The sequence below is a fragment of the Hyperoodon ampullatus genome (genome assembly GCF_949752795.1).
Source record: "Hyperoodon ampullatus genome assembly, chromosome: 19".
Lineage (NCBI taxonomy): Eukaryota > Metazoa > Chordata > Mammalia > Artiodactyla > Ziphiidae > Hyperoodon > Hyperoodon ampullatus.
In genome coordinates, this window is record NC_136932.1 from 24,204,562 (window position 1) to 24,223,015 (window position 18,454).

General features: G+C 51.6%; 1 protein-coding gene across 2 annotated transcripts in view; it reads right to left on the reverse strand.

Moving 5' to 3' along the window:
• The window catches only part of ARSG (arylsulfatase G), a gene marked incomplete at both ends in the record, with an annotated part of 70,898 nt that overhangs the window by 15,112 nt on the left and 37,332 nt on the right, over positions 1–18,454 (reverse strand). For both annotated transcript variants that reach the window (XM_079725642.1, XM_079725643.1), the window contains 3 exons: positions 5,017–5,125; positions 14,732–14,812; positions 16,272–16,468. In XM_079725642.1, the coding sequence (XP_079581768.1) occupies positions 5,017–5,125; positions 14,732–14,812; positions 16,272–16,468 (387 nt within the window). The remainder of the gene's footprint in view (positions 1–5,016; positions 5,126–14,731; positions 14,813–16,271; positions 16,469–18,454) is intronic.

The following is an 18,454-nucleotide window of genomic DNA, read 5'->3' on the forward strand; positions in this document are numbered from 1 at the left end:
GCCCACCAAGATGGGCCGCAGAAGGGACCTGCCACGTGCCCCCCCTTCTCCTGTGCTCCAGGGCTCTGTCTACAGCCCCAAGCAGGATCTCTCCCTCGACTACGGTACAGAGCGTCTCTGGTCTGCCTCTGGCTTCCACAGTCCACAGAGCCGGTGGCTTATCTCTTGCGATGCACACTCCAGGAGCTGGCATCCCACGTGCATGCAAGTGCAAGAAGTGTGCAGTAAGCCCTTGCGGAGTACAGAACAGTCCAGAAACCTGTCCAGAGTCCAAGGTCCCTGCCACAAATCAGGTGGCCCGGAGGACTGCAGTGCAGGCTGAAGAGGTCGGGGTCGCCGGCACTGCTGCTTTGGAGTTTTCTCTCTGTTGCACCCCTAAGAGAGGCGTGCCTCCCAGAGGGGTCAGGTCAGTGCCAGAAGAACAGGGTCTGCCTTAGATGTGGGGGGGTGTGGTACATTTTCTTTTCCTGTCTTATTCCCCCCTCCGTCATCGTGAGGCTTAGCATCCTCATCATACAGCACAGAGTCTAATGTTCATGGAGTCCTAGTGTCTCAGAGTCGGGCAGGAACCTCCAGAGCACAGAGGAAAGCTCAGGTCCGCGAGAAAAGCTTCTGCATCTCCAGGACTTGTCAGTCCAAGCTCAGGCTACCAAAGAGGTCTTCCTTACGTAAAGGAGGAAACCAAGCCCCCGAGGGAGCCCTGGAGGAGGGAGATCCTCCCGGGACACACAGCCCCAGACCCTGGGCCCCTGCGTGAACTTGGAGAAAGCATCAGTCCTGCAAAGGCTACCAAAGGGACCCCGCTACTCCAAACCCTCCCTAAGAAATTGGTCCCGGGAGTCTTGGAAACCTTGGGGAAAGAGACCAAAAAACCCCAAACCTAATTTTCAAATTTCCACAGTTCATTCTAATACCTGGGAAGGCGCATTCCGACTTTCATGGAACCTCAGTCCGTTTGCCTTTGGGGTTCCTTATTCCATATAAAATACTCAAAATTATATTTTATAATTCTGTTGACATAAAGATTATATAAATATATAAAGAGGAGATATTAAGCCATGTTTCTTCAACCTAAAAGTTTTTGTTTTTGCTTCTGGTTTCAAAGAAAATGAAAAGGTCGTGTGCCCCCAGCACCACGCCTCCGGCCCCGATGGGCGAGTCGGCCTTGGGTTCTGGAGGCCTTGGTTACGAGAAGGGCCATCGAGAGCCTGCTCGCGGACGGGCAGACACGGCGACCCAGAAGAGAGCCATCTGAGTGGGTCGGCTCCAGGGGGCACACACTGCAGGTTCTGTTGCCCATGTGAGAAGATTTTCTTCATGCGGCTTCAGCCAGCCCAAGGCGCTGAAGGCTGTTCAGAGAAAGTGTGCACATTTGTGTTTTTATCCAAGGAATTGCCAACAGAACCTACGTGTGGGGACTGGGCAATTGCGAGGAGGATGCGGGGAGCTGCAGGGCTGCGAGGGGCTGGCCTGGATCTCACGGCACATGTTGATGGCACTGGGGTGCTTGCTGGGGTGCCAGGGGCGGAAGGAAGGCTGTTTCCTAGAAGCACGGACATTACATCTGGGAAGTGGCCGGTGTGATCTGAAGACGGGAAGTGAGAAGGGCCAGGCCTGCTGGAGTGTAGACTGGGGTGCGTGGGCCTGGACTCCGGGCCTAGAGTGAGGGAGAGGAGAGCAGAACCCCTCCAGACCGTGGAAGAGTGGGAACGGGCCTGGGATGTGGCGAGCGAGCTCTTTAGCCTCTGGCTGTAAGTTCCTTCCTGCGGGAAACTCGCTCGCGTTACCTCTGGGGAAAGCTAGGTGCCCACCCCTTCCTGGCCTAAGTCCCTCGGCGGAGACTAGAGAGGCTGCAGGTCCCCCAGGCCCCCGGCCTCAGGTCCCTCTGGGAGACCAGCAGGGCCCGGCAGCAACTTTGCAGGGAGCACGGTGGGGGGGCCAGAGCACCAGGAAGAGCCAACTCCAAAGCGCGCATGTCCGTTACAGACCAGAGTGCCGTAGGAGTGCGGGTGAGGGAGGGTCCACTGCTTATCTCCCCCCATAACCCACTGCCAGATACGGGAAAGCAGTGGTGGTGGGGGGCTTGAAAGGAGATGCGCAGTTGCGCCTCGCCCGGGGGGCGGTGACACCCAACCCACAGGACACCGACCTGAGCATCATCTCTTTGCAGATCCTACTTCCGGGACTCAGTTCTGTGCCTCAAGACAGCCCAAAACCAGCCGAATCCCCCTGCACATAACTGCCTGCCTTTGGGATATGGGGAGACAGCCTCGGGGTCCCCCAGCGGGTCATCCGCTCTCCGGGCAAAACAGACCTTTAGCTGTTTTTCAGATGAGATTATTGCAAGTCCTCCCTACCCTTCTAGTCGCTGTAGGCTTTGCCCCAAGAATCTCCAAGAGAGCGTTCCTCCATTCTGAACAGAGATGGGGGCCTCCCAGCTCAGATGCAGAGCAGCCCCCCACCCTTTTTGTACATGATCAAGAGAAATCACCAAGAGCTGTGGTTCTCAACCGACATGAGACTGTCCTCCCCAGGGGACACTTGGAGCCGCCGGGGGACGTTCTGGTTGTCACAACTGGGGCTGGGGGAGCCATGGGCATCCAGTGGGTGGAGGCCAGGGATGCTAGTAAACATCCTTAAACGCCCAGGACACCCTCCACCCCAAAGAACGGTACAGCCCAAAATGTCAGCAGTGCCAAGGTTGAGATACCCCGCTTTAGAGTTTTAGGATCAAATCACCAGGCCCTTTTTGGATGTGCTGCCCTCCCGAAGGGACGTCAGCTCCTCAACAACAGAAACCTTCTGTCCGATGTGCCCATTCTTACATCCCCAGTCCCTGGAGCCATGCCTGACCCATAACTGGACCCAACAATTCATCTCCGTTGAATAAATGAATTTCCCCCATTCTGCAGTTGTGTCACTGGGCTTTGGGGTCAGGGCATCTGTAAGACCTTTCTTTTGATCTTGTCATGTCACCTCGGTGCACACCTGATTATTAACACACTAGTTATGTCTAAAGGTAACCAACAGGCTTAGTGTCGACCCCTTCTCCCCTGACCCCCTAACACACCTTTCTACTGTTTCTGTATTCACGTGAGTATTTATATCAACTTGTCTACTCTCTGGTGTCCGTAATTCCATAGGCACTGGGATATTGGGTTCAGGGATCCTGGCCTCAGCTCAGAGTGGCTGAAGGGAGTTATCTCTGATCTGGAAGGAGATGTATATCCTCTGGGGAATAAAGTAGTAGACTAAGTGATCGAAGAGGTGATTAAGTACCTAATATGTGGGACTGTCTGGCTGGGCTTCCAGGAACGTGAAGCACAATAGCCTCAGTTTCTTGAATATGCATCATACCACCCTTCTCCTGAGAGCTGACCCTGAGGGAGTCCTGGCAGTCAGGGCGCTCCACCGAAGTTTGCTTTCCATGGATTCACGTGAGAAAATAGCAAGAGGGTGAACTGTATGGAGACAAACTGTCCTGCTGCAATCAGGACTAATTTAACACCAAAAATATCTAAGAGGGGCTGATCTGGTGTATCGGTAGTGTCCTGGTAAAATTCCCAGCAAATGTTACCTCGTACCAAGGCTGGCTTCCTTTGGACACTCACCAAAATATACCCTAAGTCAGTTGTCACCTCTGAAGCCCGGAATTATCAACAAAATGATGCAGTTTTATCACGGAGCCGTAGTTGACTGAAGGTGAGAACGCCATTCTCAACTGAGAAGCACGAGCTTGGTTTCCGGTGATGTCACTTGAGAGACGGCACATCCAGCCCTGCCTGTGAACCCTTGGCCTGACTGCAGCAAGTCAGGCCCATAAAAAGCAGCCCTCCTGGCCCTCTTCCCGGCCGGCCTGACGTCACAGACTCCAGCCGGAGCTGTTGCTGTCACGCCTGCTGGCAGCATCCCGTCCCCATCCCCCCCACCCCCGATTGTACGGGGCTGACCGGGAGTTCCTGGGGGCCCAGAGGCTGCCAGGGACAGTACCTACTCACCCCCGACTTCGGCTGTCACCGCTGTTCACCTTTCCTTTCCCCTGGGCTTCAGTCTCCCCGCCTTCTCCCCATCACCTCCCCTCTGGGATACTAGAGGAAACCAGTGAAGCCTGCTTTCCTCTACTGGGCTGTGTTCTCTAGGCCAGAGCCCACTTGGTTAACGGTGAAGGACCTTTGGAACTAGGAAATTAGTCTTTAACCAGAAGAAGACCTCTGAGCCTGTGAGCAAGCACCTGTGTCTACGGAGGGGCCCCCTTGTCCATGGATTCAGGGCAGAACCACGGAGAGGACGGGCCCCCCGGGTGAGTGAGAAGCCCTCGTTATAAGTCATGGCTGCAGAGCTGCGTGGTGTTGCTTTCGGGATGGCACACCACAGCCAAGTTCTGTGCCAAGGAGATGGCCTCCTGGGCCGCCTTAATAAGGAGATCAGAGTAATCATGAGATGTGCTCACGTTTACAATCGTCCTTCCGTGTAGAAGCCTCTTTGCCAGAGGTAGGAAGAAGATCTTCACCCAAGGATTCATCTTTTCCTTCCCAGCCCGGTGGGTCCAGCTTCCTTCTCCCTCCCCTTGGGGGCACATCAACATCTAGACCCCTGTCTTGTGCCATCTGATGACCAGTGACATGCTTGACAGAGCCATCCCCAGGACACCTGCCCTACCCCCAGAGAAGGGATCCTTCGGGCCCAGCAGATCCATTCCCGCACCCCCGTCAGCTTGGCCCAGGCCAAACGTGGTGAGGATGCTCCTGGCCTTTTTGCAGCCACTGTCTCCTCAGTGCACACCAGCACGACCCAGCACAGACGGCCACCCAGTGTCCTCTTCCCAGAGACAGCCCCCCAGAGGACGGCTTGAAAAGTGTCCCACTGCACTGTTGCTACAGGCAGCTCCACGCTGCTACAATCTGAGTTCGGGAAGTATCTGGGGACAGCTGGCCAGGGCAGGTGATGTTTGAGGTCTCTAGCCACACAAGCATCCGTGACCTTTTCCTACATCTCAAGGTAATTTGGGTCTCGTACCTTAGCAAAGCAGTGCTGGTGACGTTGACGGGGACCCTGCCGGGCCAGTAAGCCAGAGCTGGGACACGGTGTCCTCCTTCCCAGGTGGTCTGCTTGGCTGGACTTCCCCCTGTGAGAAGAGGAGAGACAGTTGGTTCTCTGGGAAAACAGTCCTTCTCCACGGGGACTCTCTAAGAGCTTCTGATAATTCCAACAAAGGAATGACTTCCTTTAGCCACGAGCTATTTTTATTCATGTAGTTAATCTCTTTCAATGCGTGCTTTTATTTTACCGGATTCAACATGCGTAACTAGCTGTGTCTGTCCCTCTCTAGGGAATCACGTCACTTAATTTCTTCATGCCACTTTGGCCACTTCAGATTGTCTGGCTTGTTTACGGACTGGCATCTGTCCTGTGCACCCGAGACATAGTAGGCGCTCAACAACTATCTGTTGAATAAATGAATGAATAAATGTGTCTTCCTACAGATCATGTTTAGGATGGAAACATAAAACTATTTGAAATGAGATAAAGGCGGAAATTCCCACAGTTATTTGATCCGCCCAACAACTGATCTGGCATAGGTTTTGTTGTTGTATTTTGTTCACTCTGCTTTACTTTTTTGTTTTCCTTTTTTTTTTTTTTTTTTTGAATGAATGAGCTCTTCCGATGTTGTGGTAGCTCCGACCTCTTGCCTCTCAGGGGGCGGTAAGAACAATCTACGTGCAATCTATGAATTTCCACTGGGTAATTAAAGGAATTATTGTTGTAACCACCAAGTCAAAAGTGACCACCAGTGTAATGATGACCAGAAGGCTGGAAGGGGTGAGGTCATGCTTTATGGAAACATCCTGAGTACATGTTGCGTTGAATTAACCATGACCATGCCCATCCCTCCCACACACACCCCGACCTCATCCCAGCTGAGCCAGGAATTCAGCACGGTTAGCGTGTAGAGAGCCTTTCCAAGGCAAACGCTGTGTGTGTCTCACACATACCACGGTCATGCAACATCCTTATGTTTGGCTGGCGGGAACAATGATGCGGAGGGAGGGGGCGAGAAGACCAAGGCTGCCGTCACTTTGCACTCACCCTGCAGCAAACGGAACCTTTGATGTCCCTGGCCCAGCACATGACACCAGAAATGCTCGGCATTCTTGGAATTTTCTCATAACCAGCTCTGGAGTCCCCCCAACAAGGGTTGAAGTCAGAAACGATACACAGAACAACTCATGTCTATGGACCGTTTATGTTTAGGGGTGGGGCTCTCAGAACCAAGTGGAGTTGTGGGGGGAGCCGAACGGGAAACTCTTTGACTTGGCCCAAGATGTCTCAAATACCTTCTTCCCGTCCAGAGCCACGCCGGCCATAAATACCTAGAGCCCACTCCCAATTATTCACGCATATGGAACAGAGACTCCAGAGCTACAGAGAGCATAAATCGCACTCCCACGTGGCCTTGGAATGCATGACTTATGCTTCAGCTGAAGGCCAAGGAGCGGGGAGGGGGCATCTAACATTGCACGTGCGGGACCTCTGCAGATAATCCCCACCACCACCCATGAGGGGCGTTTCTATGGAAGCTTGGGGAATAGGTGGGTGAAAATATGGAGTCCATTTATTTGCAAGTCCACGGAGCACAAAATTCAAACGAACTTGCCTAGCCTTTGAGGCCAGATGCTAAGGAAAAGCGAAGGTTTCAATTCGAAGAAACAAGCCAGTGGTTCTCAGGGTCGACCAGAAGTCCCAAGCTGGGGCCTTGCACTGTGTTAGGGCCACAGGTGTCAGAGTACAGAGTCGGCACCAGGATTGCGTTTCCACCTCCAGGGTGTTTCCAGAAGGGTACACTAGCCCCTCATTAATAAATCTGCTAATTGGTCTTCACCACTAGGGGTTCTGCTCATTTGCCATAATCTTTTTTGTACTGTTCTTTTTCAGACGATTAACTTTCCTAATTCGTTTTCAGAGAAAAATATGTCAATGCGTTTGCCTTATTTCAGCAGAGGGTTGAAAGCTGGAGAGGTTAGAAGGAATTCGGCCAGTTATAAAACATGTGTACATCAACAGAGTGGACAGTGCCCTGCAAAGAATCAGGAACTGGGACAAAGAGAGGAAAATGTTGGCTGAGAGGAGCGGCGTGGTGTGGACACTTGGGGTGCGGAGAGCAATCCCTCCTCTATGTTGTCAAGACCAGCCAGCTGGTACCTGGCTGTACCTTGGGTTCTGGCTTTACCAGAAAGACACAATTATATATTCCAGCCATGCCCACAAGCCTTGTACTCAAAAGGAATTTATCTTAAAAGAGTCCAGAGTGTGGGTAAGCAATTATAAAAAATACATCCCCCAGAGCGTGGACACCTTCTCACTCCAAATTCCAGTATCTCATTGGCACTGCTAGGGGTGGGCCAACTTTAAAAGATCCGACCAGCATTCTCTGTGGGTCCCTAGGGTTGATGCCTGATAACCAAGCATCTGATTATCAGAAACATCTAACAGTGTTTGTTGTGGTTCATCTGCACCAGCAAACACTGAAACACACAGCAGCTGGCCCTGGGCCCCTGATGCTCTTCAGTGAGACCTGCTCCTACTAATGGAAACTCATCCTCCGTGAAACACAACGGGAACAGTAACAATAATTTCTCCTATTGACTGAGCCCTTCCTAAGCACCAAGCTAAGTGCACCTACCTATAATGCTAAGTGCTTCCCGGCATCATCTCCCTTAATCCTCAGGACAACTTTGTGAGCTAAGCCCTGTTATCCTCATTCTTCAGATGAGGAGGTTGAAGCTCAGAGAGGTTAAGTAATTTGCCCAAGGTCACACAGCAAAGAAACACTAGAGGCAGGATTTGAATCCAAGTCTAACCACACAGCCAGCACCCTCAGCCATTGAACCTTCTAGGACTTTTTAGGACAGTGGTTCCCACCCCCGAATGCATATTCGAATCACTAGCTTTTAAGAAATACCCATGCCAAGGTCCCTTTCCCAGAGAATTGTGATTTAAATTGGCCGGGGGTGGGGCCTGGATACCAGTACCTTGTAAAGCTCTCCTGGTGAGTTAATGTAGAGCGCGCCCGTTCCGGGCCGAGGGTGAAGAGAGCAAGGAGCAGAGACAGAAAGTGGACACAATGCATTTTGAAACTAATTGTAGCTTATGTGCTTAATGACAGGTTTTATATGGCCCATGGCTTTATAACTTTACGCCATCGGAGCGTGAATGCGACCCTACATGTTATAGTGAGTAAGGACAATAGCTAAGTCCACAAAGCCAAATAGGCACTTCTTAATTTCAAAAGCTACTCGTTAGCTGAGAGCAACCTTCATACTTCGATCAGCGCGCACTGGCACATCAAAAGGGTCCATTGCGTTTGGCTTTCTGTTGAGAAACGCAAGCCTGATGGTCATGAAAACGCATTTCGGTGCACTTGCGGTTAGTTATGACTCTAATTAAGGCAGAACCTCTTACTAAAAGCAATAAATATTTAGCCTCAGCAACCAAAATATAAACAGAGCTGTGATTCATGAAACTGCTCGCTTGTTCTTCCCTGGCTACAGAAGAAAATGCCACTCCATGATGCATGGAGACAGGGGCAGCCTGCGGAAGGCTCACCACGACCTACGCTTAGGAACAGGGGTCCTTCCCAGAAAGGACCCAAATGCCATGCTTGCCTGAGTCAGAAAGGCAGTGTGGCTAATACAGAGGTTGGCAAACTTCTTAGTACACGGAGCCACCAGAAGGACACCCAGAGATGCTGATTTAGTAAGTCTTGGGTGGGGTCTGATTCCAAGTCATTCTGACACCAGTCTCCGAGGACCAGTTGAGAAGTATTAGTAAGGTAAATGGGAGGACGCCTTCTCATGGTGAGGCCTTGAGCGGAATTCTTAATGTCACTGCATGTCCATCTCCTCAGCCGTGAAGGGGGAAATGACTGTACTGATCTCATGGGATGGTGGAAAAGTTACGTAAGATAATGTATATAAAGTTCCAGGCAAGGTCCTTTGGCACAGTGCCTGCCACGGAAGCGCCCAATAAACGCCATCCAAAGAAACCGCAAGCAAAACAAAAACAAAACAAAATTACCTACAGATAGAAAATAGCAGAAGCTGCAACCTGGCAAAACATACACTGAATTCAGCCCCCTGACAGTTTGGTTTGGCACGAATCGTATTTCTTTTAAAACTAAATTTGAATGTCGTTAGTCAGAGCCCTTGATCTGATTTACTGAGTCCCTAATGCTGGCCACAATGGACACAAACAAACAGTTGTTCGTTTATACTACCTGCCTGGCCCCTCAAGGCATTTATATTTGTGACTCGGATGGAACACGCGTGTTCTGAGGAGCACACGTTCTATAATCTTCTAAAGAAGCAGGCTTCATTTCTAAATATAAATACGTGCCTCTGCCAAGGCTGCCCGGAGCGCACACACTAGTTCTCTAGAAACACAGGGCAGCCAGGCCTCTGTTGGGGCGAAGGATTCTGGCTGCCCTGGGGCGGCCGTGAGTGTGGGGTTGGGGACTTCCAAGCCCGGCAGGGGACAGCATTTGACTTCCACTGGGTCCCCAGTGGTTGGCCCTGCCCCCAGCCGGGGCCGAGAGCCCCTCCCTTGCCCCTCACTCCCTCCCCCAGTACCCCCTAACCCCGACCCCTCTCCGTCCCACCCCCTGCCCCAAATGGACAGGAGGCCCAGGATGTAGAGCACGCTTCCCAGTGGGAAAGGTTATGTAACCACCTGATAGCATCAAGTTACAACCAAGGTCTCCTAGAAGCCAAGGATGCCAAATTCAACAGCATGTTTCCTCATCACCAGGGGGGAGGAAGGAACAGTTCTGCTCTTCAAATAAAACAAGAAAAGATTTTCCAGACAGAGGAGCCGTCAGTTAGGGGACAAACAAGGTGTTGGTTCTGTCCCGGAGAGGAAATAGGTCTGGAGCAGGGAAGGGAGGGCCGGCGGCTGGGAACCAGGGGGGCCGCGGGCTCGGGGTCAGCAGCGGCCCTGCTGTGCCCCCTGGCCCCCGGTTCGGTCTCTCCTCACCCCTACAGGATGCAAGCCAAGCCTGGTGGCGCATCCTCACTCCAGCACGGGATGAAGGGATGACTGCAGGAGACGCTGCCTCATCACATCAGCTGAGCAAAGCGGCTCAGCCAGGAAAGGGGCGGGGGCGGTCCAGGGGCCCTGGGAACAGGGGAAGGCAGCGTGTGTCCTGATGTGCTGGGCCGGCTGTGGGGAGAAAGAAGCAGGGCTCTGGGTACTGTTTGTCCAGCTCCATTGTGAAAACACTGACTGTCTTCTCTCTTTCACCAGCTCGCGAGACTGGCCCCGTTGACAGCAGGATACACAGGCATCCCACTGACAAGGAACCTGCTCGAAGAAGAGCAGGTGGTCCAGAGGGACCCCCAGCCCCTCCCCCATGACCCAGGTCCCCTGGCCATGCCCCTTCCACCCAGGGCTCTGCCCGCCTTCCCAGAGCCCCCAGCAGTGGCCTGGGCAGTGAGGAGAGGTTGACGGGAAGCCAGTTTGGAGACTGAGGAAGGGGAAGTGTTTACCCCTCCGCAAAGTGCGTCTTCAGGATCTCCTGGGAAAAGAAAAAGGCAACCAGATCCAGTCCCACCACAAATTCAAGTGCTGTGTCCCACAGATACCACATCCAGACACGACATTTGTGCAAGGCCCTGCCCCCCACAAAGGGTGTTATCTTGACATGCAGGAAATCCAGCCTCGGACCACAGTTTTCCAAACCAGAGGCCCAGAACTCTTGGGAAGTGATCCTTATGTTGTTTAAGGTGCCTGTGTACTTCAGCGGGAAAATCTTTCTCAGGTCATTTCTTCCAATTATTCTCTTTGTGGGAACCCTCCCCCCGACCCAGATTGTTTCGGCTGGGAGTGAAGAGATGGAGTTGTATGGGGGCAGTAGAGGCCAGGCACCTCCCGGCCAGTGTCCCAGTTGGCCCTGCACCGTCCCGCGAGGCGGTTCTCCACTGCCCTTACTGAGGAGGACGCAGGGCTGGAAGGGGCAGGGGCCGCCGGGCACCAGGTCCTGAGCTGAGTCGAGAATCACGCCTCCAAAGCCCTGTCTCCATCTCTCCACTCTGCCTCCCATAGATTTAGAAAGACTCAGACTGTCACAGGGGCTAATGAGGTTCTCCCTGACAACCATGGAGGGGGCAAAGAAGTAAGACAGGACGTTGCAGACAGCTGAGCAGTCAGTCGGGTATAACAGGACGTGAGGATAGTGATAACGTGGGTTGAGGAATGAGCCGGGTGGTGGTCAGAGCGTGTGGCCCCTCAGTCGATGGCTGACCCCGGGGAAGCCCTCTGCCCTGCTCAGCCTCAGATCCCTCTCTGGCCAACAAGATAGTTGTAGTAGAGCTCGCTGAGCCCTCCCTGGCACTGTTTGAATGCGGGGAGATTCCTGCAGACTGTCACTCACTCCCCTTTATTTATCATCTTTGACTCAACAGAAATGTCTATATATACATGTACCACCTCTTCTTTATCCATTCATCTACTGATGGACACTTAGGTCACTTCCATATTTTGGCTATTGTAAATAATGCTGCAATGAACATAGGGGTGCATATATCTTTTGGAATTCGTATTTTCATTTTCTTCAGATAAACAGTGGGATTGCTGGATTGCGTGGTAGCGTTACTTTTTTTTTTTTTTTTTTTTGCGGTATGCGGGCCTCTCACTGTTGTGGCCTCTCCCGTTGCAGAGCACAGGCTCCGGATGCGCAGGCTCAGCGGCCGTGGCTCACGGGCCCAGCTGCTCCACAGCATGTGGGATCTTCCCGGACCGGGGCACGAACCCGCGTCCCCTGCATCGGCAGGCGGACTCTCAACCACTGCGCCACCAGGGAAGCCCGGTAGCACTACTTTTAATTTTTGGAGGACCGTGCGTACCGTTTTCTGCAGCGGCTGCACCAACTTGCACTCCTTTTTGTCCACACCATCCCCAACTTTGCTTCGGATTCAGTAGGTCTGGGGTGAGGCCTTAGAATCTGCATTGCTAACAAGTTCTCAGGTGGTACTGATGCTGCTGGTCCTGGGACCTCAGCTGATAACCCACTGGTCTAGGTCTGAAAGTTCTAGACTCGAAGGGCGCTAGATGTGGATATCCCAAATTGGTGGCTCTCAGAGTGGTCCCTGGACCAGCTGCATCAGCATCACCCAGGAGCTGGTTAGAAATGCAACATCTCCATCACCAACCCAGACTTAATGGGTGCGGGACCCCCAGGGGACCATCTACACGTTAAAGTCTGAGAAACACTGCTCTAGACCGTCATTCTTTAAAGTCGGGGCTTTGTTGATCTTTGTGTCCCCAGCACTGAGCACAGTTCCTGGCACATAGTAGGTGCTCAACAAGTAGAAAGAGATAGAAGGAAAGGAGGATACTGCCCTGCTGATACATGTGTTTCTCGTAAAGTTCTTCCCTTGAAGAATGGGCTACAGTGCACAACCGTAAACTGGTTCACTATTTTAAAGCTGCCTCCTAAGGGGGAGAAGAGAAAAGATAAGGCAGGTCCTCAGACAGGAGATCAGAGGTCGTCTTCTTAGGAAACAGAAAGATCCCCACAGAGGGGCCACTTACGGACAGATTTTTATCCCCTCAACCTTGGTCTCTGTGCCTTCAGGACTTTTACTCTTGAGAGTAAAAATGATTCCAGGCTCTTCTAACTGAGCATTGAAGATGGCAGCCTGGCCCGAGGGTACCCCAGGTACAGAGAGGAGGAATTATCATCAGCGAATGCAAAAAAACCACTCCCAGTTGGCACTGTACTTCTCTAGGCTGTGGCTGCAGCTACCGGACACATTTCCACCACTTTTGGTCCTAGAGCATCTTTTCCTGGTCCAGCTCTCCAGGAAGCAGAACTAAATTACAGAGCTCTTGAACGAACTGGATGGGCCAAAGAGATCCATGCACTGAGGAACGCCACCACCCAGAGGGATGAAGTCGTCTGGTCACTGGGCAGCATCCAGTTTCCCTGACTTCCACCACATATGTCCACACACGAGATGTGGTCACAGCTCAGCAGTCACTCACCTGTAAAGTTCTCAAGGGATCTGATCCAAGGGACGCCAGGGTAAAGCACTTCCTTCTCACAGCTAGCCGTGGGACACACGAAAATTCTAGCTTCTAGGTAACTACAAATATTCTGCCAGACTCATCTGAAAGGGAATTTGTGTCCTCTGACTTGGACACAGCTGGGCCCACAGGTCAGAAGCCAGCCAGACAGCAGGGCAAACCCAGCCCCAGGGGGTCATCTTGCCAAGTCCACCTCTGCACCCCTCGGATATAAGCACCTTCTGAAATTTTTAATTTTTTCATTAAAAAAAAATAACTAAAAAAAATTTTTTTTAATTGGTAAAAAAAAAGTGGGAATAACTACACTTAAACCCTTCCTCCCTTACCCAGAGGTAATCACTGCTAATCTTTTATTATCAATACCTTTTGTTGCCTCTCTCAAGATTTTTCCGAGAATACATGCACTTAGTTTTATACAATAAAATCGTACTTTACATATGGTTTTGTGGCCTGCTTTACTCACTGAAAAGTATTTAATGTAACTGTTTCCAGGTCAATCATATGCACCATTTTCAGTGGTTCCTTAGTGTTTCTTTAAATGCATGTATCATAATTTCTTTGAGCACTCCTCTCTTGCTGGACACTTGGGTTATGTCTAACCATTTTTCTCAAGAAAAACCTACTGCAACGAGCATTCTTTTACACACATCGTTGTGCACTTGGCTTATTATTTCTTGAAGACAAATTCTTTAAAAGAGGAATTAATGCATCGCCCAGCATGCATATTTTTCAAGACTTTGGTCCACACTGCCGAAATGTCCCCAGCAGGACTGCTCTTTCAGAGAGTGAGGTCCTTTTGGGAAACCTTCCCAGCAGATGGGCGCTGAGCTGAGGGCTGAAGGGTGCTTACATAAAGAGAGGCAGTACGGTGTAGTGGGAAGATCACCAACTTTAACTTGGTAGCAAGCCAGGCTCCGTCCTCCCAAACTGTGTGACTCTAGGCAAGTTACTTAGCCTCTCTCATTCTTCAGCTGTAAGTGGAGTGATTACTACCTGCCTTTCACTAAGGTTCAGAGATAATGCATATAGAAACCTTGCATAGTTGTGCACTAAATATTTCTTGAATGAATGAAATTAATTAATGTTTGGATGGATGGAGGCATGACTTTTAAAAAAGGAAAGAGGGCTTCCCTGGTGGCGCAGTGGTTGAGAGTCCGCCTGCCGATGCAGGGGACACGGGTTCGTGCCCCGGTCTGGGAAGATCCCACATGCCGCGGAGCGGCTGGGCCCGTGAGCCATGGCCGCTGAGCCTGCACGTCCTCCACAACGGGAGAGGCCGCAACAGTGAGAGGCCTGCGTACCGCAAAAATAAATAAATAAATAAAAATATAAAAGGAAAGAAAAGAAAGCAAGGAGGAAGATCAAGGACATGAGGATGAAGGTAAAGGCAAAGCATACTTGTTGGGCTGGCCTGTCAGTGGGCCGATGCCCTGGGAGGGAAGGAAAGGGAACCCCCCGGGTGAACACGAGCTTTCTCCACTCCAAATTGTTTCTCTTCTGGGAGCCAGTGGCTGTGAGTAACCTGTCCCTATTTCACAATGATGTCCCAAGACCCGGCTATAAACTGGTCCTCCCAAAGGCCGGATCTCATGCCCCAGCCTGGACTCAGCACCCGCGGGGAGATGCCCCAACCCCAGCTGTGAGCCTCTACCTTGACGAGTTTGCCACGATCCAGTGAAGGGCCCCATGCTCCCTGCCAGCTCACACTTCTGAGCCCACGGGCCATTGTCTCCTAGAAACCAAAAAAAAACAACACGCAGCAGTCAACAGGCTGGAGGATGCTTCTGCCCGGTTCTCTCTCTCTCGGGTCCCACATCCCTGTGCACAGCAGGGGACTGGAGAGAAAAAGGACCTGTGAAAACAAATGCAACCCTACCCTTGAAGGACCTTTTAGAGGGGGCTGCCTCCGATGGGCTTTCCAGAGAGGTGGGCTGTCCTGCCCCGAGCTCGCCCCACACTGAAGCTTTTGCCTTTGGATGTGGGCTCAGCAATTCCATTACCATTATCTTCAGCCCAGCAACTTTTTCTTTTCTTTCCTTTTGTTTTTTGTGGGGGTTTTTTGGCTGCACGGCACGTGGGATCTTAGTTCCCCGACCAGGGATTGAATCCGTGCCCCCTGCAGTGGAAGCATGGAGTCCTAACCTCTGCACCACCAGGGAAGTGCACCAGCAACTCTTTCTTAAGCTCCTATGATGCACACAGTGCTCCACATACATTATCTCCTGATCCCCCAATGTGCTATGGAATAGATTTGACTGTTAGCTCGATTCTGCCGATGAGGAAGGAGAGGCTTACAAAGTTTAAAGTAACTTTCCCGGCACTTCCCTGGTGGTGCAGTGGTTAAGAATCTGCCTGCCAATGCAGGGGACACGGGTTTGAGCCTTGATCCAGGAAGATGCCACATGCCGCGGAGCAACTAAGCCCGTGCGCCACAACTCCTGAGCCTGCGCTCTAGAGCCCGTGAGCCACAGCTACTGAGCTCACGAGCCACAACTACTGAAGCCCGCGCGCCTAGAGCCCGTGCTCCGCAACAAGAGAAGCCACTGCAGTGAGAAGCCCATGCAACGAAGAGTAGCCCCCACTCGCCGCAACTAGAGAAAGTCTGCGGGTAGCAACGAAGACCCAACGCAGCCAAAAATAAATAAATAAATAAATAAATTTATAAAAAATAAAGTAACTTTCCCAAGAGTAGAGATTCAAACCCAAGTGTCCACCACTCTCGTTCCAGACAGGGACCCGAGACCAGTGATGCCTGTGTGGGCCCTTTAAACAGCTCACTAGTCCAGCGCCACTCAGCCAGAAGATGTGACCTGCTGACCAGTGGCAACCTTTGGGATGGGGGAAGACGGTAAAGAAGGACTCTTGGAATCGCCCGAGGATTACAGAGGTCTACAATGTCAAAGTCACTCATTAACAATTAACAGCAACACCCAGATGGCCCTGATCAACAGCCAGGGGGCCAGCAGGGTGCCTGCCCTCTCTGTGCAAGCCTTTCCAGGGGCACAGCCCTGGTGGCCCCAATGGACAGGTGCTCAGCACGCAGGCCAACGAACGCGAGCAGGGCCCCAAGTTCAAGGCAAGCCCCCTGCCCAGCTGAAGAGGGTCACTCGCCCAGACTCTGCTCTTGTGTGGGGCGTGTGCGGGGTTATCCATTAGATCCCAGTGAGGCTGGCTGGGTTTTACTACCTCACCTGTAAACCAAAGGAATGTGTTGTTTTTAGCTGTGAGGTCAACTTTGTCCTTGATCTGGCCCACGAGGCTGTCCATCTCCCGGAGAGCCGCGCTGTACGGCCTTCGACCCCCGGGTTCTGCTGACAGCAGGTTCCTGGACAGGGGCACATGCATGTGGGCCAGGCCCACGTAGAGCAGGAAGGGTCTTCCGCCGGCACTGAAACGAGAGAGCCGGAGGTGACTCTCCAGAAGGGTCCCGTGGCCTCAGAGAAGAGCCCAGAACCCCTTCCACCCTGTGTGCTCAGGAAGTACACATCCGTCTACAGCCTGCAAAGGCAACGGGGGGATAAAGCTAGTTAAAGACTGAGAGTAATTGTAATACTCGCTTCTGCCCTTTAACGTCTACCGAGAGCTTATTAAACATGACTCACGTTCCTGAATTCATCCTCATAAAACCCCCCAAGTTCCCTTTTCCGGATGAAGCGTCAGAGGCTCAGGGAAACGGAGAGACTTACCCAAGGTTAGTAAGCGACCAAGTCTGGGTTTAAACTAAGGTCTGGCTGAGAGCAGAGCCCTGGCTCTTAGCAGCTTCATTCTAACGACCAGTGCAAACATATTTTTAAGTTTCAGCTGCTCCTTCGCAGGATCCAGGCCATCGTTTCCATTCCCAGCCTTGGCTCTTTCTAGGAGAGGAACGGATGACTGAAACGGACCACAGGGAATTCCAAGGCCATAGCTGGGAACGTCTAGATCAAGGTCCTGGTAGAGACCAGGCTCCCGGCTGCCCCTACTGTGATCCTGCAGGTTCCCCTGGGAGGCCTCTGCTTCCTGCCTGCTCCCCACCTGCATTCCCAGGCCAGGGGCAGGGTCAAGGGCAGCAGCAGGGACCCTCGGGGAGCCCCTTCCCACAGCCCACCCCTGCGGGGGGTCTTTCAGAGGACACAGGGAGGGCAAGGGGAAACTTCAGGCGAGTCCATAGGGTGGTAACAGAAGCGCGGCTCTTTTACACCAGGCCACCTGGACACTCGACTTTCAAACTGGCCTGAGCGTTCTTGGCTCCCCCCGATTCACACCACCCCACATCAAGCTCTCTGAGTCCCCCAGCCTCAGCTCTGCACCAAACCTCGCCCTGGAGACGCCCCTGCATCCCAACTCCCAAAGTCCCCTGATTGGGACTGTACTACACTCAGCTCTCTTTGAAGGACAGAAGATGCACGTCCCAGACGGTGGCCTCTCCTTCCCCATTCTAATCAACAATCTCTCTGCAACATTTCACGAGCTGTGTTGTCCATGTCCACGAGTCAGGAGTGGCTATTCTGATTCCAATTCACGAAAATGAAATAAAGCTAAGAATTCAGTGTCTCACAGGCTATACCATGGATGAGGCTTGAAGACATGACGCTCAGTGAAATAAGCCAGTCACCAAAGGACAAATATGGTGTGATTCCCCTTATAGGACGTACTTGGTGTGGTCTGCTTCATACAGACAGAAGGTAGAGCTGTGGAGGCCAGGGGCTGCAGGGAAGGGAAAACGGGGAGCTGGTGTTTAACAGGTACAGAGTTTCAGTTTGGGAAGATGAAAAAAGTTCTAGAGATGGATGGTGAGGATGGTTGCAGAACAGTATGAATGTACTTAAAACCACAGAACTGTACACTTAGAAAGGTAAATTAAAAAAATAGGGAGGGTGGGAAGGGAGGGAGACGCAAGAGGGAAGAGATATGGGGACATAGGTATATGTATAACTGATTCACTTTGTTATACAGCAGAAACTAACACACCATTGTAAAGCAATTAAACTCCAATAAAGATGTTAAAAAATTTTTTTTAATTGAAGTAGAGTTGATTTACAAAGCTGTGTTTGTTTCAGGTGTACAGAAAAATGATTCAGTTATACATACATATATTGAAAAGGAAAACTTTATGCTATGTATAGTTTACATCTATCTATCATCTATCATCTATCTATTATCTATCTGTCTATCTATCTCTCTATGTCTAACTCTTTCTCTATCTGTCTATCTGGTGTCTCAGTTGCCTGAGCCACATTTCCAATGCTCAGGCCAGTGGCTACCATCCTGGACAGCACAGAGAGAACCTGTCCTTCCTTGCAGAGAGCGCTATTGCATGTATGTAGGGCGTCTGTTGCCTGATCTCCCAAAGATGATCATATACAGTTGTGTAGGGTGTGCACCGTTTCAGCAT